At 39.1% G+C, this 23,416-nt stretch overlaps 1 protein-coding gene across 3 annotated transcripts in view; it reads left to right on the forward strand.

Annotated features, from left to right (window-relative positions):
* The window catches only part of Pdpr (pyruvate dehydrogenase phosphatase regulatory subunit), a 41,537-nt gene that overhangs the window by 3,151 nt on the left and 14,970 nt on the right, over nucleotides 1-23,416 (forward strand). The window contains exons 2-10 of one of the 3 annotated variants that reach the window (XM_005318419.5): nucleotides 4,274-4,558; nucleotides 9,294-9,427; nucleotides 13,730-13,811; nucleotides 13,905-14,068; nucleotides 15,124-15,245; nucleotides 16,021-16,138; nucleotides 16,863-17,012; nucleotides 18,600-18,792; nucleotides 21,854-21,978. In XM_005318419.5, coding sequence (XP_005318476.1) covers nucleotides 4,335-4,558; nucleotides 9,294-9,427; nucleotides 13,730-13,811; nucleotides 13,905-14,068; nucleotides 15,124-15,245; nucleotides 16,021-16,138; nucleotides 16,863-17,012; nucleotides 18,600-18,792; nucleotides 21,854-21,978 — 1,312 coding nt within the window. In that variant the 5' untranslated portion in view covers nucleotides 4,274-4,334. Of the gene's footprint in view, nucleotides 1-4,254; nucleotides 4,559-9,293; nucleotides 9,428-13,729; nucleotides 13,812-13,904; nucleotides 14,069-15,123; nucleotides 15,246-16,020; nucleotides 16,139-16,862; nucleotides 17,013-18,599; nucleotides 18,793-21,853; nucleotides 21,979-23,416 lie in introns of those variants that run through there. The other 2 variants (XM_040279799.2, XM_078032660.1) reach the window with 2 other exon arrangements.

Genomic DNA, 23,416 nt, shown 5'->3' on the forward strand with positions numbered 1-23,416 from the left:
CTCAATAAGTTGCTAAGGCTGGCCTTGAACTTACAATCTAGCTCAATTAACAACTTTTAATTTTAAAAATTCTAAATCACTCCAGGTGCAGTGGTGCATGCCTATAATCTCAGGGAGGATGAGGCAGGAGGATGGAAAATTTGAGGCCAGCCTCAAGAACTTCGTGAGACCCTGTCTTCAAAAAATAAAAAGGAATTGTAATGAAAATAAATAAATAAAATCATAAAAAAATAAAATGAAAAGGGATGGAGGTTTGGCTTTGTTATAGAGTGCCCTTGAGTTTAATCCCCAGTATCACAAAGGGGAAAAAGAAAAGCTAATTGAAGAAAGTTGTGGAGTTTTTATTTCATGTCTTAAATCACCTGAGAGAGACTTGCGCATATTAAAATGCTGAGAAGGAGCCAGGTGGCACAGAAACAACACAGGTACGTGAAAGAGGACAGTTGACGGGGTTGGGGTGCAGAAAAGAAAGGCGGAGGTGGCTGGGACTCTAGTGGAGAGATGCACTGTGAACCAGTGGAGAGTTGCAGGTAAAGGTAGGTTCATAGGAGGCATTTCGGGAAGGAGCTGAGACAGGCTGCTTAGAGGGAGGGAAGAAAGGAGGTGGGTGGAAAGTGATAGAGGAGCATGCTGTGGATTCAGAACCTGTCTGTGGGGGAGCCTTGACCTGTTGGGGTGCCTGCTAGCCTTAGTCTGAAGGAGTGGGGGCTTTTTGAGCATGACTAGATGGTAATGGTTGGGAATTTAGGAGGATAGCCAGTTAGGTGGGTGGCCCAGGGTTGTGTGGCATGGCAGTTCGAAGGCTGCATTTCCCTTGGGAAGGGTGGGTATTTGTTGTGGGAATGGTAGTCTGGAAGGTACAGTAGAGAAGTCTGTAGGGGGCGTGGGCCATGAAGAGAAATTGGCTACATTTATATGAGATTATAGAAAAACTAGTTGTGTGGAGAAGCTTATAGATACCAACGATCAGGAAGGTGAGGCATGGTGGCAACCACAAGGTGGCCATGATAATCAGTCTCCACTTGCATGAAGTTTCTCTTGCCATGCAGTTTGTGCCTGGCATTGATTGCAGATCTGAATCCTCTCTGATGACAGCATGGACTTATGGGGAGCCACCTGTGGGTCATTATGCTGATAGTGGAGGTGGTAGTGGCTTTATTGTCAATGTGCTGCCCTGATGCCCATATTTACTACTCCCGGTGTCTTCAGCCTCAATCTTCTTGTACTTTAATGCTAGTATAGTCTGCTAGTAGATCAGTCTTATGTTTCTTAAAGCAGTCCTCTGTTTTGCTGCTAAATTTTATTAAAATCCTGTCTTTGTCACATTCAGCCTGTAGTAACTCATTGTATAACTGCCACATCAGACCAAGTATTAGTCTCTATGGTCTGGCTCTACTTCAGTTCCTACTTCCCAGTATTCATTATAGATTTTTTTTGGGCTTTGTGCCAGGGTCCTTACTGTCCTCCCAAGCAGATATCATGGTCATATTTATTTTATCCTTTCTCTTTTGTGTTTCCCATCACTTTGTCTCTGTCCAAAATTTACCCCCCACCCCCCGTCAAGATTCAGCTCACCTCTTACCTTCCTAGTCTAGTTTCTATTTCTGCTAGTGCTGCTAGCCTTTACCTTTTTCCTTTTCTAACCTATTATATTTGTTGTCTTGTAGAAATGTTTGCTTGCTTACCAACTGTGACTTGGGTGTATAAATGATAAGCCTACATGACTGACAATTCTCTCCTTCCTAGGGAAAGATATCTGATACTTAAATCTCCACCAGACCACCTGTGGAAGCTTGAGGCCTGCTATCCTTCTCTTGGACTCTGGGGCTCATCTCTTCTTTACTTCTGAAGGATTCCATTCTTTGATATTGGCCCCTTTCCCTTTTGCTGGGCCATTCCTACCAGAAGAAAATATTCTTTTAATATCCCCCATCTTTTAAAAAGCAAACAACTTTGCTTTACCCCACATTTTTCTCTTCTGTCTCATTTTTCTACTCCCTTTCAGAGTAAAATGTATGGAGCTGTCTATTCCCTTGTCTTGTCTACTCTTCAATTTGCTCTATTTTGTTTTATCCCTAATACTTGAAGATGTTTCCTTTTTGAGGACATCAAGGCCTTTATGTTTTCGCATCCCTTTGGACACGTGGTTGTCTTGCCTGATTGTTCAACACCATCTGCAGTTAACACCACCTCACCTCCCCTTTTTTTGTGTGTGTGGCATTGGGGATCAAACCCAGGGCCTCATGCATGCCAGGCAAGTGCTGTACCACTGAGCTACATCCCCAGCCTCTGCAGTTAACCTCTTCTTGAAACACTTTCTTCTCCTGGCATCTGTGACATGCCTCTGCCTGGCTTTTCTCTGTGCACTGACTACTCTTTCTCCATTTCTGTAGCCAGTTCTCTTTTTATCTGGATGCTCTTTTTAAGTCCAACACAGTATTCTGTTCTTATCGCTTGTCCTTCCCTTCTTGTTCCAGTCTGTAAATACTGGGGAACCTTGGGTGCTCTTCTCCTTGCTCTCTAGATGACAGGGTTTTAAACATTGTATTTAAGGGTAAGGACACCCCTAACTGTTTACCATATTGCCATCTTATATATCCAGCTGTTGCTTGGCATTTCTAAGTGAGTAACATTTAGTTGTCCATTCCCCTATGCCTACCCTTTCGATCACTGTCTTTCCTCACTTCTTTCCTTCCTTCCTTCCTCATTCCTAGTCTTTCACACTAACTGGCACTAGTTGATTATCCCAGAATCTTAGCTATCATCCCTTTTACTCCTTTTTCCAACTTTGATAAAATTCACTTCGTTAGCACATAAGTTCTCTCATTTCAGAAACTTTCTCTGATTGCCACTATCTAGTGATTGCCACTATCTAGTGTAAGCCATGCTACCCTTCCTTGGACTACTGCAGTAGCTTCCTAATTCTCTACTTTTCTCATTCTACCATCCATCCTAGCATGGAGCCAGACTGACCTGTGAAAAATATAGCAGGTTATTCCACTCCCCTCGTTCAGTGAGTTTTCTTTACACTTAGAATAAAATTCTATCTCCTCATGATGGTTGTTTCTGCCTTTATCTCCAGATTTATCTGGATTGTTTTCCTTTTAACATGCTGCAGACATGCTGACTTCTGTTATTGGTCTCATCAAAGTCTGTCTTACCTCAGGACCTTTTTTAAAATTATCTTTATTTTTTTATTTGCATACTTTTTTTAGAGAAAATTTTTTAATATATATATATTTTTTAAGTTTTTGGCAGACACAACAACTTTGTATGTGATGCTGAGGATCGAACCCGGGCCCACGCATGCCAGGCGAGCGTGCTACCGCTTGAGCCACATCTCCAGCCCCATTTGCATACTTTTTTATTGGTTCTTTTTAGTTATACATGACGGTAGAGTCCATTTTGATAAAATTATACAAGCATGGAGTGTATTTTATTCTAATTAGGAATATTATTTACATTTCTTAAAGTAAACTGATATTCATGATAATATATACAAAACAGCAGCAATAAATTTCTTTTTCCCCAATTACTTCATTTTTTAAATATATGACAGCAGAATGCATTACAATTCTTGTTATACATATAGAGCACAATTTTTCATATCTCTGGTTGTATACAAAATATATTCATACCAATTTGTGTCTTTATACATGTACTTTGGATAATAATGATCTTCACATTCTACCATCATTTATAACTCCATACCCCCTTCCTTCCCCACCTCAGGACTTTTATACATACTTGTTTTTCTGTGTAAACACTCATATAGTTGGTTCCTTCTCATCTATCCGGGCTCTTTTCAAATGTCACCTTCCTTGAAGACCTTTTCTAACCATCCTACTTTAAATATGTCCCTAGTTATTACTCTATTACATTAACGTTTTTTACTTTTTTTTGTATATTGGTTGCCTCTCACTAATTCACACAAACTTTCAAATATAACTTTTTTTAAAAATATATTTTTAATTGTAGATGGACACAATACCTTTATTTTTATGTGGTGCTGAGGATTGAACCCAGTGCTTCACACTTGCTAGGCAAGCTCTCTACCACTGAGCCACAGCCCTAGCCCCTCAAATGTAACTTTTATAAAGGCAGAGACTTCCTTATTCTTGTTCACTTCTATATCTATACTTAGCAAAGTGTCTGAAACTCAGATCCTCAAATGTGTCATATGAATTATTACTATTCTTTGTTAAATCATTTTCTCGTTTGTTCTATGCGTTGAGTTAAATGTAATGAAATATGCTTGCTTTTCTCTGTCTAGTTTGAATTCCTGGGATTGCCTTAGCTAGCAAGAACATAGTTCCTGGTTGGTGACAGACATAATGTTTTACCGGTTGCTATCAATTGCCCGAAGACGAAGAACCAGCCCAGGATGGCAGAACTGGTCCTCGGCGAGAAACAACACGTCAACTGCTGAGGCACAATCTATCACCCTGCCTGCCCAGGCCCAGGTTGTCATCTGTGGGGGTGGAATCATGGGCACATCTGTGGCCTATCACCTCTCCAAGATGGGGTGGACAGACATTGTCCTTTTGGAGCAGGGCAGGTAAGGATCAAATGGGACTTAGCTTGTGGCTGTGCTGTACTAATGGTAAGGGACTCCCTCATTCCCTCTCTTCTCCACGATAATGTCCCACCAATAGTTAATCCAAATGTTGCCCAGTGTCATGAGAAGAACTGAGGTGAAATCTTCTGCACTTTGTTTAGTGATACTAATGTTTGGGTTTTTAGAAAGGTAGTAGATTTCAACAAAACAAGTATCTTAAAAGGATTTATATAGAGATTACACTTGCATACCTGTAATCTCTGTCTCATCTCAGTAGTATGAGACAGAAAGATTGCAAGTTGGAGTTCTGAGACTCTGTCTCAGAAACAAACAAATAACAAAAAGGGGCTGGGGATGTAGTCAGTGGTAGAGCACCCTGGGCTCAGTCCCTAGTACTAAAAAGAAAAAAAAAAAGGATGTATGTGTTTACAACACATTTTATCTCATTCTCTTTGTTGTCACCCAGTAGTTTAAGTCCTGTGACTTTGAACTGAGATAAAAGTGATTGCATTCTGCCTATATCTCCATTATTGATTTTCATTTATTTATTTATTTATATCATGCAAGGCAGATGCTTTGCTACTGAGCTACATCCCAGTCCTTATTTTTTTTATATATATATTTTTTTAATTACAGATGGACACGGGCTGGGGTTGTGCTCAGCAGTAGAGCACTCACCTCGAACGTATGAGGCCCTGGGTTTGATCCTCAGCACCACATAAAATAAATAAATAAATTAAAATAAAGGTATTGTATTCAACTACAACTGGAAAATAAATGTTTAAAAAAATCATAGATGGACACAATACCCTTATTTATTTTTATGTGGTGCTAAGGATTGAACCCAGTGCTTTACACATGCTAGGCAAATGCTCTACCACTGAGCCCCAGTCCTAATTAGCTTACTTTTGAACAGCTTTAGATGTACAGAAAAACTGAGGGTTATTATAAAATTCCCATATACCCTATGCACTTTCTTTTATTATTCTTAATTTTTTTAAAAAAATATTTATTTTATAGTTGGACACAATACCTTTATTTCACTCATTTATTTTTTATATAGTGCTGAGGATTGAACCCAGGGTCCCATGCATTCGAGATGAGCACTCTACTGCTGAGCCACAACCCAGCCCTTAATTTTTAAATTTATTTATTATTTTTAATATTTTTAGTTGTCAATAGACTTTTAATTGATTATTTATGTGTGGTGCTGAGAGTTGAACTCGGTCTCATACAAGCTAGGCAAACCCTCTACCACTGAGCTATAACCCCACCCTCCCTAGATCCACTTTCACCTAACATCTTACGTTATTACAATTACCAAATCAGAACTCATGCATTAGTATTAACAAAAGCTCATTCTTTATTTTTGTTTACTTTTCTCCTAATATCCTTTTTCTATTCTAGGATCCCACCAAGGATCCATTTCTCCCAGTCATCATATGTCTTCTCAGACTCCTAAGAGCTGTGACAGTTTCTTGGGCTTTCCTTGTTTTTGGTGACCTTGACAGTTTTGAGTTTTCTGTAACATTTTAGACTTCAACAAAAATTTGTGCTTGTAAAATAGGGTAAATTACATTAGGTAAACAGTTATCTTTTAGCTAGATTTTTATTGCTTTCTTCCCCCAAAAGAAATATGCTTTCTTTATGTGCTTTGCCTCTTTTTCAGTTTTTGCCTTCCTTTAGATGAATCACATATTTTTAGTATTCTATTTTATCTCTGTGGACTTTTTTTTTTTTTTTTTTTTTTTTTTTTTAATATTTATTTTTTAGTTTTTGGCGGACACAACATCTTTGTTTGTATGTGGTGCTGAGGATCGAACCTGGGCCGCACGCATGCCAGGCGAGCGCGCTACTGCTTGAGCCACATCCCCAGCCCCTGTGGACTTTTTTTTTTCAATGGTTTTTTAGTTGTCAATGGACCTTTATTTTTTTGTGGTGCCGAGAATTGAAGCCAGTGCCTCATACATACCTGTTAAGTGCTTTATCACTGAGCCACAACCCCAGCCCCTATCTTTGTGGACTTTTAAGCTACTCTGTATCATCATCATCATCATCAGTTATTGTTATTGACAGATATCACTATATTGACCAGGCTGCTATTGAACTTGTGACCCTCCTGCCTTTGTATTATTTTTTTAATGATTATAGAGATCAGAATATGTATTCTTTTTTCCTCCTTTTGTGGTGTTGGTGATTTAACACAGGGCCTTCTGCATGGTAGGCAAGTGCTGTACCACTGATCTACACCCACAGCCCCATGTATTCTGTTTTTTGTTTTGTTTTGTTTTTAGTAGCATTTTAAAAAAAAAATTTATTTTTTAGGTGTAGATGGACACAACACAATGCCTTTATTTTTATGTGGTACTGAGGATCGAACCCGGGTCCCGCCCATGTGAGGCAAGCGATTTACCACTGAGCCACAGTCCCAGCCCTAGTAGCATTTTTTAATCATAAAATTCTTAGTTTCAACAGAGAAACATTACAGCCCTATGTATTCTTAATTTATTTGTCCATTATGAAGTACTACTATACCACTACTTGAGTATTATTGGACATAACAGTATAATTGTTTACCTCCTTTTGCCCTTTGTGTTATTGTATATTTTAATTCTATATATTTTATAAATTCTGTAATAATTGGCATGTTTGCATTAATATTTTTCTAGCAAATTTATTTTGAAATGACTTAATTCACTAAAAAGCTTCAAGAACAGTACAGAGAATATCCATATTTTTTTTTTACCAAAGTTCCCCCATTGTCAACATTCTAATGTATCTGTTGTATCACCTGCTGTGTTCTTTGTAGATGGGTATACACATAGCCATGAGAGAGAGAGAGAGAGAGAGAGGAGAGGGTGTGTGTATATATTCCCTTTTTTATAACTATCTCAGCATAAGTTGCAGACCTGATAACCCAGCACCTCTAAGCATTTCAGGGTGTTTTTTTCCTCAAAAAACAAGTGCAACCTCCTACATAACCATCATACCTGAATATCAGGAAAATATGAATACAACACTACTATCAGATTCATCAGCCTCACTCAGATTTTGCCAACCATTCCAATAAAGTCTCTCTGTCCTTTCTGGTCCAGTATTCTCTTCAGGAACTTGTGTTCAGTTGTCATGTCTCTTCTGCTGGCACAGTTCTTCAGCCCTTCCCTGTTCCCGTGTCCTTGACAGTTTTAAGGAGTACAGGCCTTTCTCTCTGTGGGATAATTCTCAGTTTGGGTTCAACTGACATTTTCTTGTGATCAAACTCGAGTCACACAGTTTTTCAAGAACAGTGTATTGCATTCCATACCAGTCATCCTTGTCAAGTGCATAGGTCATTGGCTGTTAGTCTGTTCACAGAGTTGTACATCTGTCACCACAATGAGACCAAAAATTTTAGGCAGGAAGACCACAGAAATGGTGCTAGGCTTTTTGCAGTGTACCACACCAGGAAGTGCATGGCTGGCATGTACTACTGGTGGGAATAATCCTGATCACCCAGTTTTGTTAGTGTCCTCTGAGTATCTCTGTGGGAGCCACTTTTTTTTTTTTTTTTTTTTTTTTTGGCGTTGGAGATTGAATCAGACTAGGCAAGCACTCTTACCATGGAGCTACATCCCCACCTCCCCCTCCTTCCAGTTTTTGAGATAATCTCACAAAATTGCCTAGGCTAACTTTGAACTTTGAATAGCTGGGATTATAAATGTGCCCTGCCCCTTCTGCCCTCTTATAATGGGCTAGCAACCTTTGGGGAGATGGATTCTGAGATTTTTGCCAATATCTTAATGTCATACCTCCACTTACCAGGCTTAACTTCCATTGGCTGCACCTACCACCATGATGCTTGCCAAATGGTGAGGTTTCTTTCCTCATCCTTCTTCTTTTAGTTGGCCTTCTACTCTTGGAAAGTTTTTCCTCTACCTCATTTACTTATTTACTTAAATGCACACACATATCAGTTTAGAGTGCTTGCCTAGCACATGTGAGGTGCTGGATTTGATCCTTAGCACCACATAAAAAAATATATTTAAGGGGCTGGGGATGTGGCTCAAGCGGTAGCGCGCTCGCCTGGCATGCGTGCGGCCCGGGTTCGATTCTCAGCACCACATACAAACAAAGATGTTGTGTCCGCCGATAACTAAAAAATAAGTATTAAAAATTCTCTCTCTCTCTTTCTCTCTCTCCTTCTCTCACTCTCTCTTTAAAAAAAAAATATATTTAAAAAACCCTTTTCATTCTTTTTGTAGTTGTAGATGGACACAATGCCTTTATGTTTATTTATTTATATGTGGTGCTGAGGATCGAACCCAGGGACTCTCACATGCTAGGCATGCACTCTACTGCTGAACCACAGTCCCAGTCCACTCTTTTTTTAAATTGTATATATTTTTGTTGTTGATGGATCTTTATTTTATTCACTTGTTTATATGTGGTGCTGAGAAAAAAAAAAAAACATGCTAGGCAAGTGCTATGCTGAGCCACAACGCCACTGAGCCACCAGCCCATCCCTTATTCTTAAAATTATATTTCTGACATTCTCCCTAAGGCGAGAGCGACTATCAGAACTCAAGGAGTTCTATGTTGGGAGAGATGGAACTCCCACCCCAGATAGATTTGGTGATCTCCAAAATTTTAAACCGTATTTGCATTTTTTGATATTACAAACAATATTATAATGAGGGTTCTCGAACATACTCCGATATGTGAATCTGCCTAATAGCATTTTGCATCCGTCTTGCAGGTTGGCTGCTGGCTCCACCAGGTTCTGTGCTGGCATCCTGAGCACTGCCAGGCAGTTGACCATTGAGCAGAAGATGGCAGACTATTCAAACAGACTCTACCATCAGTTAGAGCAAGAAACAGGGATCCAAACAGGTAAGCAGGTAATTTGCCATTTACTGGTCTGTCTCTAGACTAAAAGTATTTACTTTATCTGATCCTATACCAGGTTTGCTTGGTGATTTGGTAATTAAGACTAGGGTTTTAGTCTAGTCTGCCACCAGCTGGAACGTTACCATGGGCAAGTGACATAACTTGTTGAGCTGCTAGATTTCAGATGCGTGCCTCCACGCCTGGCTTTAAACTGAAATTTAAAAAAACAAAAAAAATTTTTTTTAAGCTGTAGGAGGGACACAACACCTTTATTTTATTTATTTATTTATGTTTTATGTGGTGCTGAGAATCGAACCCAGTGCTTTACATGTGCTAGGTGAGCACAATAACACTGAGCCACAACCCCAAACCAAACTGAAAAAATTTTTTATATGTATGTTTTTAGTTGTTGATGGACCTTTATTTTATTTATTTATGCAATGCTGAGAATCAAATCCAGTACCCCACACATGCTGGGCAAGTGCTCTACCACTGAGCCACAACCCCAGCCTCTTATATGACATTTTGTTAATACATGTATTTAACCATGTGCTCTCTGTACCATATTTTTTTTAAAAATATTTTTTTTAGTTGTAGATGGGCAAAATACCTTTATTTACTTATTTTTATGTGGTACTTAGGATCGAACCCAGTGCCTTACACGTGCAAGGCAAGCGCTCTACCACTGAACCACAACCCTAGTCCCTTTCTCTACTTACTTTTGAAATTATTTCTCTTATTTCCTCAAATATGGTAACTTTTTTTTATGTACAAGGGATTGAACCCAGGGGTGCTTGACCATTGAGCTACATCCCAAGCCCTTTTTATAATTTTGAGATAGGGTCTTGCTGAATTGCTCAGGGCCTCACTAAGTTTCTGAGTCTGGCTTTGAACTTCTGATCTTCGTACCTCAGCCTCCCAAGCCACTGGGATTATAGGTGTGCACCACTGCGCCCAGCCACTTTTTTTAAATATAATTTTTATTTTATTTTTTAGGTGTAGATGGACACAACACAATGCCTATTTTTTTTTTTTTGCGAATTTTAATATTTATTTTTTAGTTTTCTGTGGACACAACATCTTTGTTTGTGGTGCTGAGGATCGAACCCGGGCCGCACGCATGCCAGGCAAGCGTGCTATGGCTTGAGCCACATCCCCAGCCCCAACATAATGCCTTTATTTTTATGTGGTGCTGAGGATCAAAACTGGGTCCTGCCCATGCTAGGCGAGCGCTCCACCGCTGAGCCACAATCCCAGCCCCAAGCCACTTTTAATAATAGTTAAATAAAAGTACATTTTAGGCTGTTTTCCAGATTAACACATAATCCTATTTCATTTTTTAACTGCAGAGCGGTGTTCCATAGCACCTGCCATTCAAAGCTTGTCATCTATTTATAGGTCCCCCCACATTTTTAAAAATTTTTTTTATTTTTTATTTTTTAATTTTTTTTAAGAGAGAGTGGGAGGGAGAGAGAGAGAGAGAGAGAAAGAATTTTTTAATATTTATTTTTTAGTTCTCGGCAGACACAACATCTTTGTTTGTATGTGGTGCTGAGGATCGAACCCGGGCTGCATGCATGCCAGGCGAGCGCGCTACCGCTTGAGCCACATCCCCAGCCCCACATTTTTTTTTTAAATAAATATTTTTTTTAGTGTAGTTGGACATAATACCTTTTTATTTATTTTTTATTTTTTTAAAAAATATTTGTTTTTTAGTTTTGGGTGGACACAATGTCTATTTTATTTTTATGTGGTGCTGAGGATCGAACCCAGTGCCTCGCATGTGCTAGGCAAGCACTCTACCCCTCAGCCACAACACCAGCCCCTTCCACCTACTTTTATGCCACTGTGCCTAATGGTTCAGTTAAGATTTTTGTCCAAATACCTTTTTTTTTCTCCTAATTCTAAAGAGTAGATTCCTTCTAGAAAAGAGATAAGTTGGACAAAGGATATAGGTACTTTATATTTGGATGGTTATTGCCTAATCATTCTCCTAAAGGGTTATACTCTCACCAATAATGTATGAGAGTGCTTCTTTCTTTTTCTTTCCACAGTTTTTATTGGTGCATTATAGTTGTACATAGTGATGGGAGTTGTTAAATATTTGTATGTGCATATAATGTAACAATATAATTTGGCCAGAATCACTCCCCAGCATTTCCCACTTCCCACCCTTTGGTCCCTTTCTCTACTGATCTCCCTTTGATTTTTAGAAGAGAGAGTGCTTATTTCTTTACAGTCTTCTCAACATTGGGTATTTATTTTTGCTAATCCTGAGGGGTGGAAAAAAAAACTTTCAGGATTCTTATTTACATCTCTTTCAGTTAAAAATCATTTCATAGGTTTACTGGCCATTTATAATTCTTCTTTGAATTGCCTTTTATTATCATATGTCTCCTTTGTTTCTTTATTTTTTTTTGAGAGAATTTTTTTAATATTTGTTTTTCAGTTTTCTGTGGACACGACATCTTTATTTTATTTTTATGTGGTGCTGAGGATTGAACCCAGCGCCCCGTGCATGCCAGGCGAGCACATTACCGCTTGAGCCATATCCTCAGCCCTCCTTTGTTTCTTTATTGATCTATAAGAATTCTATTTTATGACTCTTAACATTTTAAAATATTTATTTTAGTTATAACATTATTTTATTTGTATATGGTGCTGAGGATCCAACTCAGTGTCTCATGCATGGTAGGCAAGTGCTCTACCTCTGAGCCACAACCCCAGCCCGTGACTTTTAACATCTAACAACACAAATTATATGTCAGAATTCCTTTAGTCAAAACCTTTAAAGTCTTCTGTAGGAAAATAATGAAATTTTAATCTTATTAATGGGTGGAGTGAAATGTAACTTTTGGGAATGTGATTTAACATAGTATAACATGCTTTATTGTGTAGGTGCATGTACAATAAGTAGTACCTTCCTCTAAATAATCTTTCATAATGATTACAAAATAGTTGCTGACCCCTTCATCTGTCTTAAAGTGAAATCCAGCGTGTGATTAGCCCACAGATCACTGGCCAAGATCACTGCACAAAGCTGGTATATCTACTAATTTTAAACACTAGGCTTTGAAATTCAGATCCTTTAAACTGGGATCTTCTTGTCATGTCAGTGTAGGGCATATTTATCTGATGATTTCAAGAGATTTTGAACTATTTAAATTATCCTGACTATACATTCTATTTAAAAAAAATTTTTTTAGTTGTAGTTGGACAGAATACCTTTATTTTTATTTATTTTTATGTGGTACGGAGAATCGAACCTAGCACCTCACACGTTCTAGGCGGGCATTTTGCCGCTGTGCCACAACCTCAGCCCCCTATACATCCTAATTTTAAAGATACCTGACTGATCATTGTTTCCTTCACAAGAACTGAAAGTGTTTTAGGATATTCATTGACTCCAGTATAATAGTAGTAATATATCATGTATATTGATTCCAAATAGACTGTTAAACTTGAGGGAAAAAAGGAGCTTGTTGGAAGGATGTTGGGCACTTGTGGAGTTGGCAGGAGGTTGCCAGCTGGAGGCAACCGGGGGGCCAGGATGTGAGGAATAGGAATGGCCAGGACACTGCTGCCCCTAAAATGAGAGCTCTCCAGTCATTAACCCACTTGCTACAAACTGAGGGTCCAGTTGACTAAGCTTAAGTGACAAGCCCATTGTTTATTTGTACTAGGGAAGGAGAGGGAGGACCTGCCCTCTGATAGCTAATGTTATGTGTAGTTTGCCAAGAATTATACTCCGACCAGGACTAGGAAGAGGAAAGGTGAAATTGCCTAGGAGTTTAAAAAAAAAAAAAAAAAAAAAGGATGGATTCTAAGTCACATCTTGCCTAAAAAAGATTCTTGAGCTGTTATTTTTTGTACTGGGTATCAAACTTAGGGGCATTTAACCACTAAGCCACATATCCAGCCCTTCTTGTATTTTATGTAGAGACAGGGTCTCACTGAGTTGCTTAGGCCTTGCTAAGTTGCTGATACTATCTTTGAACTCAAGATCTTTCTGCCTTAGCCTCCTGAGCCACTGGGATTACAGGCATGCCCCACCATGCCCAGCCTATTATGAGCAATCTTATGTACATCAGGACCTCGTTTGTTTCTCAGAAGATGATGAGCTGAGAATATTTATACATCTGGTGTATTTTAAATTTTCACTAAAAGTTCAAAAGAAGCTAATTGGCTTACCCAGGGATGTTGAGTGCCATTGTTAGGATTTGGGACACATTTAACCTATAATGCAGTGGAGCCCTCTTTACATTTGGTCTGGTCTGTCTCAGTTTGACTGATGTTTCCTTACAGGTTACATAAGGACAGGCTCAATCTTCCTGGCTCAAACACAGGACCGGCTCATTTCCTTGAAGCGCATCAACTCAAGTTTGAAGTACGTAAGAGGCTAGAAGCCTGTCCTGACTTTGCCAAACTGACCTCTGCAAAGAGCCCATGAATGTCATTGTCCCCTTGTGTTCATTGGCAGTGTTACAGGCATCCCTTCAGAGATCATCTCCCCAAAGAAAGTGGCTGAACTTTACCCTCTCCTCAATGTGCACGACCTGGTGGGGGCCATGCATGTTCCTGAGGATGCTGTGGTGTCCTCTGCTGATGTGGCTCTTGCCCTGGCAAGTGCTGCCTCCCAAAATGGTGAGCAGGTTTTGTGTTTTCTTAACATGGGTTTGGGAGAAAGAAGTTACCTGAGAAGTGTCTTATGGTAGGAGGCAATGATTCCAATTCACATTTGGAAAAAGTGTCCTCATTGGGTATTCATCTTCCTGCCTTTGAATACTGGATCTCAAGAGTTTTAAAAATATAGTATTTTTTTTTGTATCTGTTGATAAGTATTTTTTCTCAGGGTCATATCGAGCTTCCACTCACCCACTGCCCTTAGTAATGGGGATTAAACCCAGGGCCTTGCACATCCTGGATAAGCACTCTACTATTACTGAACTACTCACCCAGCCTGGGCCACATTTTTCATGTTAAAAATTTCAAGTAACTACTGTTTTTTTTTTTTTTTAAATATCTTTATGAGGTGCTGAGAATTGAACTTATGCCAGGAGAGCACGCTACCACTTGAGCCACATCCCCAGCCCCAAGTAACTGCTTTTTATTGCAGATGAGTGATAAGTTTCAGACTTAGGGGAATTCCCCTTCCTCCAGGACTTAAGAAGCTCTAAGGTTAGCCTTGGAGATTGGATGCACAGCTTAAATCATGATCTGGTTCAGATGTATGATGGGAAGAGTAGTATCCAGGGTGTTATATACTTTAGGTGAACTGATCATGATGTGGGTAGATTGGGATTTAAGATGCCCTATTTGGGCTGGAGTTGTGGCTCAGTGGTAGAGCGCTCGCCTTGCATGTGTGAGACCCTGGGTTCGATCCTTAGCACCACATAAAAATAAAGAAAGATATAAAAAAATCATAAATTAAAAAAAAGATTCCCTATTTGAACTCTTTCATCCTTGCTCCATATTTTCAACTAATATGTACTAGACTCTGTTTTTAAATTGATCAGCTATTTTCAGTCTTGAGCAAGGCCCATTACATAGTCTCAAGATGTCATTCCTAAGGGTTTTTATTTCTTAAATTAGAGCACTGACCTACTTATTCAGTTATTCTTTAGGGTGGAGAATCTGCTGCAGATGTTTCATTCTGGAACATCAGATGATGTACCAGCTTTTTCTTTATTTTGGCACAGGTGTTCAGATTTATGACCGGACAACTATTCTTCATATAATGGTCAAAAAAGGCCAAGTTACTGGTGTGGAAACAGATAAAGGACAGATTGAATGCCAGTATTTTGTCAACTGTGCTGGCCAGGTAGGTTAGCAACAATATTGAGCAGATGATTTTCTTATTTAATTTGGATATTTTTGGTGTAGAGCATTAAGATTAATACTGTGATGGACTAAAGAGAAGTTAGGTACTATACTATTTCTTGTTTGGACTGAAAAAATCAGAATTCTTTTATCTGAATCAGAAAATTATACTTATTCCTCAAATAGAAGCATCTGTGACCTTTTCCTCCTTCTGCACCAGGTTATTTGGTGCCATCTGGTCAGGAATGCCAGCAAATAGTTAGACATTGACATGAATCCTTGCTTTTGGGTATTTCCATAATATTAAATTTCATTCTACAACCTAGCAGTTAAAATATTAGGCTATTTTATTGTATTAGGACCATGTTTGAACACTAAGCTCCTTCTACTTCTGAGGCAAATTGGTACCTTTCCTTCTACTCTGCAGTCTTAAGGTGATCTAGGAAATACTCCTTGCTTTATGAAGTTTACTTAATGATTGGTATCTGGAGTTATTAGTTGAGGCCAGGCATTTTATTAAAAGGACTTCTGCTGACTGATTGGTAAATCTATTGTCCTTTGATTAAAAGGTTATTTTTATGTTAAAAAATTTAGTGTTGCTCCCCATCCAAATTCTTGAACTAATTAAAGCAGGCTGAAACTTGGCTTCCCACACCTGTCACTCTAGCAAGAGCACACAGAAGCCACTTGAAATTAATTTCTTTTCAAGAGGCTAAACTTGCTCATTTGTGTTTCTGTTCCTCTTCCTACCCACAAATAAATCTGTCCATTTGTAGTGGGCATACGAGCTGGGTCTGTCCAACGAGGAGCCGGTTAGTATCCCGTTACATGCCTGCGAACACTTCTACCTTCTGACTCGCCCCTTGGAGACCCCTCTGCAGAGCAACACACCAAGTGAGGACTTGTATTTTTTTACAATCTTATCTACTTGCCAGTATCCTGTCCTCTGAAAAGGAAGACTTTCTGAAAAGGACAGATTGTGCCTGAGTCTTTTATCTTCTGCAGCATGTTACAGGGAGGTAGACTCAATTCTAACTTTTCTGTGATATTTCTTTATGAAAGGATAGTCAAATGGGCATATCATCAAGGAATTTTTTGTTTTTGTTTTTGCAAGCTAACTTTAGTCCCAAAAAGAGGTAATTGAGAATATTTGGAATGTAACTTTCAGTTTTTAATTTGAATGCTATCAATTGTAGAAATGTTACAGGTAAACCATAAACTTGGGTGGTATATCGGCTCCAGGTACTCTAGGAGAGGGTTTTGATATTGTTTTCAAGCTCTGCAGTCCCCTTTCTGTTAGACTTTTGCTTGGCACATGGCAGTCATGTAGTTTGGTTGTGAGACTTTGCAAAGCTTCTAGGTTCCTGCTAAAGTTAGGGATAATCAGAGAAACTGTCGTCTCTGTAAATCTGCTAGGAAGATCCTCCCCCATGAACTCCAAAGGTATTTTTAAGCTGACTGATGCCTATGTGTATTGGATGCCATTTCCTTAATAAATCCATTCATGGGTATTTTGTTTCTTTTATGTCCATTTAGAAAGCTGGCTTGCCTCTAAACTCTTGTTTGTTTGTTTGTTTGTTTTTCCTACTCCCCACTCCCTTGTCATTTTCCTTCTCAGCTATTGTTGATGCTGATGGAAGAATTTATATTCGGAACTGGCAGGGTGGCATCTTGTCTGGGGGCTTTGAAAAGAACCCAAAACCTATTTTCACTGAGGGAAAGAACCAGCTGGAAATTCAGAATCTGCAGGAAGACTGGGATCATTTTGGTGTGTGAATTACATTGTAATGATAATACCATCAATTTGTCTAAGATGTTCTACTTTTATTTTTTTTCCAAAGGTGTTATATTTCTCAAAGCATTTCAGGAATAGTACAGTAGTAGTCACCAAAACATTCTCCATAGTTTGCCTAGTGTAGGGATACAGTTACTGGTTAGCAAGTTTAGGGAACTAACATCTTGGTTAACAAACTTGGTTTATTATTTTTTCCCCTAAATCATTGCAGAAATTTTAGGCTAGGAGACTGACTTTTGGTCATATTTTATATAAAACTGAAGAACTTTTTAAAAAGCAGAATTGTTTTATTATGTGGTCTCTTAATTTTATTTATTCAATAATTAATAGTTACATGGTTCCAAATTCAAGAAATAGAAAAGTATCTCTGAAGATGCATTTCCCTTTCATTCTTTTTTTTTTTTTTAAATATTTATTTTTTAGTTTTTCGGCGGACACAACATCTTTGTTTGTATGTGGTGCTGAGGATCGAACCTGGGCCGCACGCATGCCAGGCGAGCGCGCTACTGCTTAAGCCACATCCCAGCCCCCCTTTCATTCTTTTTTTTTTTTTTTTTTTTTTAATTTTTTTTTTTTAAGAGAAAGTGAGAGAGGGGGACAGAGAGAGAGAGAGAATTTTAACATTTATTTATTTTTTCTTAGTTCTCGGCGGACACAACATCTTTGTTGGTATGTGGTGCTGCTGAGGATCGAACCCGGGCCGCACGCATGCTAGGCGAGCGCGCTATCGCTTGAGCCACATCCCAGCCCCCCCCCTTTCATTCTTGATGGCTTTTTTTTGTTATGGGTGGTGGACTGGACTGGGGCCTTGAACATACTTGGTATACACTCTACCAGCACTATGTGAACTTTCTTTTAAAAATAAACTTCTTATGGGAAGTTTGAAACTTTTCAAAGTATATAAAGTAATATGATGAACACTGTCCCACCACCACCACCCCCACGAACCCAAGCAACTCTACCCTGGATTCATCTATTACCAATGTCCTACGGAATTATGGCCAGATGACAGATTCATTATTAAAAATGGGTAAGGGTCTGTCTTGGAGCTATTCCAACAAAGGAAAACATAGTCTTTCATTGATATCTCTTTGGGCATCACTTAAGAGTTTTTCCACTCAATACTGGCTCATTCCATTACTCTCTCTGGCCACATGTATTATGCCGTTCAGTAGCTCTCTTCCTTTCTAGAGTGTGTTTTTTCTGTCTTTATGCCAAGCATTTTGCAGGTGTGTCCTGTAATTCCACCAAGCTTTCTGATTTCTGATAAATAGCCCACTTGGCTCTTAGAAAAATCCCTCCTGAGAAGTTTTCTGAAAGGAGTAGTAGTTTAAAAAAATCTCCCTATATATATTGGAGCTGGGGCTGTAGCTCAGTGGTAAGCACTTGCCTAGCATGTGTGAGGCACTGGTTTGATTCTCAGCACCACGTATAAATAAATGAACAAAATAAAGGTCCATCAATGTATAAAAAAAAATATATGTATATGTATATAAAAGATTTGAAAGTTTTTAAATTCCCTAAAGGTAAACTGTATTTGGGTTTGTTTTTATTGCTCAGAGCCCCTGTTGAGTTCCCTCCTGCGTAGAATGCCAGAATTGGAGACTCTGGAGATCATGAAGTTGGTGAACTGCCCTGAGACCTTCACACCAGACATGAGGTGCATCATGGGCGAGTCTCCTGTAGTACAGGGCTACTTTGTCCTGGCAGGGATGAACTCTGCTGGCCTGTCATTTGGTGGAGGAGCTGGAAAGTAAGTCTTCACGCAGAGTCAGTTATGAATACATGGCAGCTTGCTGGGGTTTTTCCCTTCTAGTATTACTTGCTAGGATGTTATGTAATATTTTTAATCTGAGATGCTAAAGATAATGGTAAGATTGACATACATATAATTTGAGAATTGTCTCCTACAAAGAATTCACCACGGGAGGCTCCCCCCATATTCTAGAAGTATCATTTTGCAAAATATTTTGTGAACATCTTTTTTGAAGTTAGCCATAGAACTTGTGTTTTTTGGGTTTTTTTTGTACTTTTTCCAGTCATAACAAGTATGGCCCTTCAAAGTGTATATTTGAGTTTAGAAGTAGCCAAGTGTGTAGTGAGTGTGTTAGGTGATCAAACTGTGTGACATGTTATTATTTAAAAAGTAGGTATTAGTAAAAATCAGTACATTACAAAGGGATGTAAATACTGTACAATTCCACTTATGTGAGGAACCTGGAATGGTCACATCTGTAGACAAACAGCACAGTAGTGGTTGCAAGGGTAGTAGGAAGTTACTGTTTAACAGGTATAGTGTTCAGGTCTGCACGATGAAGAGTGAGTTCTAGAGATGGATGATGTGCATGTACTTAATACTACACACGTAAAAGTAGTTTAAGGTGATAATTTTTATTTGTATAGTTGACCCTTGAACAATTTAGGGGTTAACTGCATAGTTGAAATATCTGCTTATAACTTATTCATAACTTATTCATTCAATTATTTTATAGTACTGGGGACTGAACCCAGGACCTCATGCGTGTTACATAAGTGCTGTGTCTCTGACCTACATCCCCAATCCTTTTTTAAATTTTAGTTTTCATTTATTTATTTATCACTTTTTGCAGCACTGGGGACCAAACCAAGGCCCTCACACATGCTAGGCAAGTGCTCTACCACAGCCACATCCCCATCCCCAAAATTTTATTTTTGAGACAGTCTCACTGAGTTGCCCAGGCTGGCCTTGACTTTTTAAGATCCTTCTACTGCTGAATAGGTGGTATTTATAGGCATTTGTCAGTTTACTCAGCTTATAAATTTTGTTTTAAAGTGATTTAAGACCTTTATTAATAGGTGCTTGCAAGTGTTAACTTTTTTTTTTTTAAAGAAGTATCAGTTCATAAGGGATTGGGTGTATACTTAGTATGAGACCCTGTTTATTATAAATTATAAATGGAGTTCTTAAAAATTTTAACCTGACCAGATACAAAAGCATTTAAAAGCTTATACAGGTGTATTGAGAACAAACAGGCTTTTTAAAAAACAAAAAAATCTCAAATTTGTTATCAGCAGAGTATCAATTATTAAAAATAACAAAAACTCCCATGCTGCATAGATAATGCACATGGTTCTAATTATCTCATTAGTGGATAAAAAAGCAAGCACTTCAGGTCTTCACTTCTGTTCATTTTGTATTTATTTTTTTCTTTTTGGATGACTGGATGATGGTGAAGATGGTAAGGTGGCATTTACCTAGCCCTACCTTGCTCAGCCTTGGGAGCCCATGAAGTCTAAGCTGATGGATAGGCTGCCTCTGGCACTGTGCTATCCTATGGTTCAGGTTTTTCTGGGCATCTGCAGGGTAACTGAAGTTGCGGCTCTACTAAGATTGAGATGGCTGCTGACCTCAAGTCTCTTTGATTTTATCTTCGTTGCCATCTTCTCTAGGAATCATGGTCTTTAAGCCCATACACATCATTTCTCACTGGTCCACCTTCCCTGCACCATGGTTGTCAGCATCAGCACCCTGTATCACATCTCCCTGCATGGTTGGTTCTGTGGTTTCACATCTGTGGTGTCTCTGCAGTAGGTGGGGGGGTGTTTTTTCCTTTTGGAGATCAGTTCTGACCCCTCAGCCTTTCCCCCAGTCTATTCTGGTAATTCTGGTGACTGTATGGATGATCCCCTATGATGTAAATCACATCTAAAGTGGTTATGGTCTATTGCATATTTTCTGCCTTGAACTGGAACTCTACCAGATCCTGACACATTTGCTGCTTCTACCTCTTCTTTTTCTACATCAAACTCCAGTCTTTCTATCCTCTTTATCATTAAGGGACTTCTGGGGGTTTTTACATGACAAGCTGACCTTCAAATATATCTCCCTTGATATCATTCCCACTGATGAGACCATATCCACTTATTTTATTCTATCTTATTTATTTATTTATTTATTTTTGTGGTGCTGGGGATTGAACCCAGGGTCTTGTGCATGCTAGGCAAGCACTCTACCAACTGAGCTATATCCCCAGCCCCATATCCTTTTCTTAAATTGAACTGTTCCACTGCTCCCAAAACTGAGATGATCTTTTTAGTTTCTACCCACAGGCAATAAATGTGAGGCCACCCCAGCCATTGCTCCCAGCACTGGGCTTGGCATGAGCAGCAAGTGGCTGCTGAATCTGTCTCTTGCTCACTAGTGCAGTGATGGCCTGCTGTGGCAGCTCCTCTTGAGTGAGGATGACTAGGCTAGTGGTGGCAGGCTGCTCAGGGCATGCTAGGCTCCACTTTCTGCTTCCACTACTAATCAAACTCTGGATACAACTTTTGAACTCCCCCAAAACTTAACTCTAACAATCTGCTGTTGACTGGAAGCCTTGGTAACATAATCAGTCAATTAACACTTACTTCCCATGTTGTATGTATCATAAACAGTGAAAAATGCAAGAGAACTGCAAGATCATGTTACTGTGGAAGATGAGCTGCTTATGGGGAGATGAACAGCACTCAATGGTGGTTTAAATGGATGCTCACAACGCTTGAGCTCACTGAAATAGCAACAGGAGGTTATCTTATTTCTTCATTGATGTGGCTTATGTCAAATACTTTCTAGGGACTCTTACATAGTGTTTTTCTGAGATACTTTGGGTCCATGTTTTTTTATTATAAAAAAGTTAAGAAAATTGCCCCAAATTGCTCAACTGTTGGTGACATTGTAGGATCTTTTGATTCCACTAGTTCTTGATTTGTAGAATATTGCTTTAATTCTCTTGTGTATCACATCTGAGACCCAACAACTTTTTGTCCCCCACCTAAGATACTTGTCCCCACAGGTATCTTGCTGAATGGATGGTACATGGTTATCCCTCAGAAAACGTCTGGGACTTGGACTTGAAACGCTTTGGAGCCCTCCAGAGCAGCCGTACCTTTCTGCGTCACCGGGTCATGGAAGTCATGCGTAAGTGAATCTTTATCCTAATTGCACCTAGTTGCAGATATCTGTCTGGTGACATGTTTTATCATTTGAATGGGGCAGAGTTTTCTTCATTCCTTTATTAACTGCTTGAGCTGGGCTTCTAATGTGTGTTTCAGGCCTAATGCCCCTTGTGATATTTATGGAACATTTTTAGTATATTGTACATTGTTTAATTGTACATTGTTTAATTTTGGGAACAGGAAAATAGAAAAAGGTTTTCAGGCGATATGCAGTTGCTTCCTCTATATTGCCAGCAAGTGCCTCCTTGCCTTCTTTCCTGCCTTGCAAGATCCTATGTCAGATGTTTTGCTCCTCATTTGGTTGGTTTGTTTTTTTCAGTACTGGGAATCAAACTCTGGGCATGCTGGGTAAACTTAGCACATACTAAGCCAGTGCTCTACCACTGAGCTACACCCTTATCCCCATTTGGTTTTTGAGATCATTGTTTTCTTTCCAAGGTACTCTCAGAATTTCAGGGTTCTCTGATGTACAACCTCAGCCCTTGGTTTCTTCATTTTGACTTGTTATTCTACCTTGTCCAGTAAACCTGTAGAGACAGCTTTTTTTTTTTTTCCTTTGGAGGGGGGTGGGTAGTACTAGGGGTTTAACCTGGGCAATTAACCACTGAGCCACATCCCAGCACCCACTTTTATAAAATGTATTTTTTAAAATTTTGAGACAGGGTCTTACTAGGTTGCTTACAGTCTTGCCAAACTGTCAAGACTGGCTTTGAATCTGTGATCCTCCTGTCTCAACCTCTCATTCTGCTGGGATTACAGGTGTGTACAATAGCTTTTGTTTCAGGAATTTAACCAAATTATATAGGTTCTGACAAGTAATAATTTAGTTTCTCAGTATAGGACAATCATTCTGACTTTACTAAATCATGTCTAAATATTTTGGGCATATTTATGCTTAGGAATAAATTTCTGAGCCAGGTGTGGTGATGCACACCTGTGATTCCAGTGACTTAGGAGGCTGAGAAAGAGGATTGCAAGTTCAAGGTCAGCCTCAGCAACTTAGTGAGACAATGCCTCAAAATAAAAAACAACAAAAATAACTGAGGATGCTCAGTGGTAAAGCATCCCTGGGTTTAATCCCTAGTGTCCCCCTCCTCGACAAAAAGGAATAAAGTTTCTAGATTACTGTGACCACTATTTTTGGTCAAAATTGATTGCATTGTTCACTTAGTAGCTCGATGATATTCATGGTAAGACTTTTGGATGGCCTTTGACGCCCGAGTGCTCACTTTTGGCTATGGCAGACAACTTACATTCTTAGGAGATAAAGGATCTAGAAGCAGTATATTTAACTGATAAGGTTAATTTTAGTAAATATTTTAGCAAAACTGTTCAAGTCTAGATTTTTCCTGCTTTTGTTATTTTATTTGGTTTTTGCGGTGCTGGGGCCTCATGTATGC

This window comes from Ictidomys tridecemlineatus, chromosome 15 (assembly GCF_052094955.1).
Source record: "Ictidomys tridecemlineatus isolate mIctTri1 chromosome 15, mIctTri1.hap1, whole genome shotgun sequence".
NCBI lineage: Eukaryota > Metazoa > Chordata > Mammalia > Rodentia > Sciuridae > Ictidomys > Ictidomys tridecemlineatus.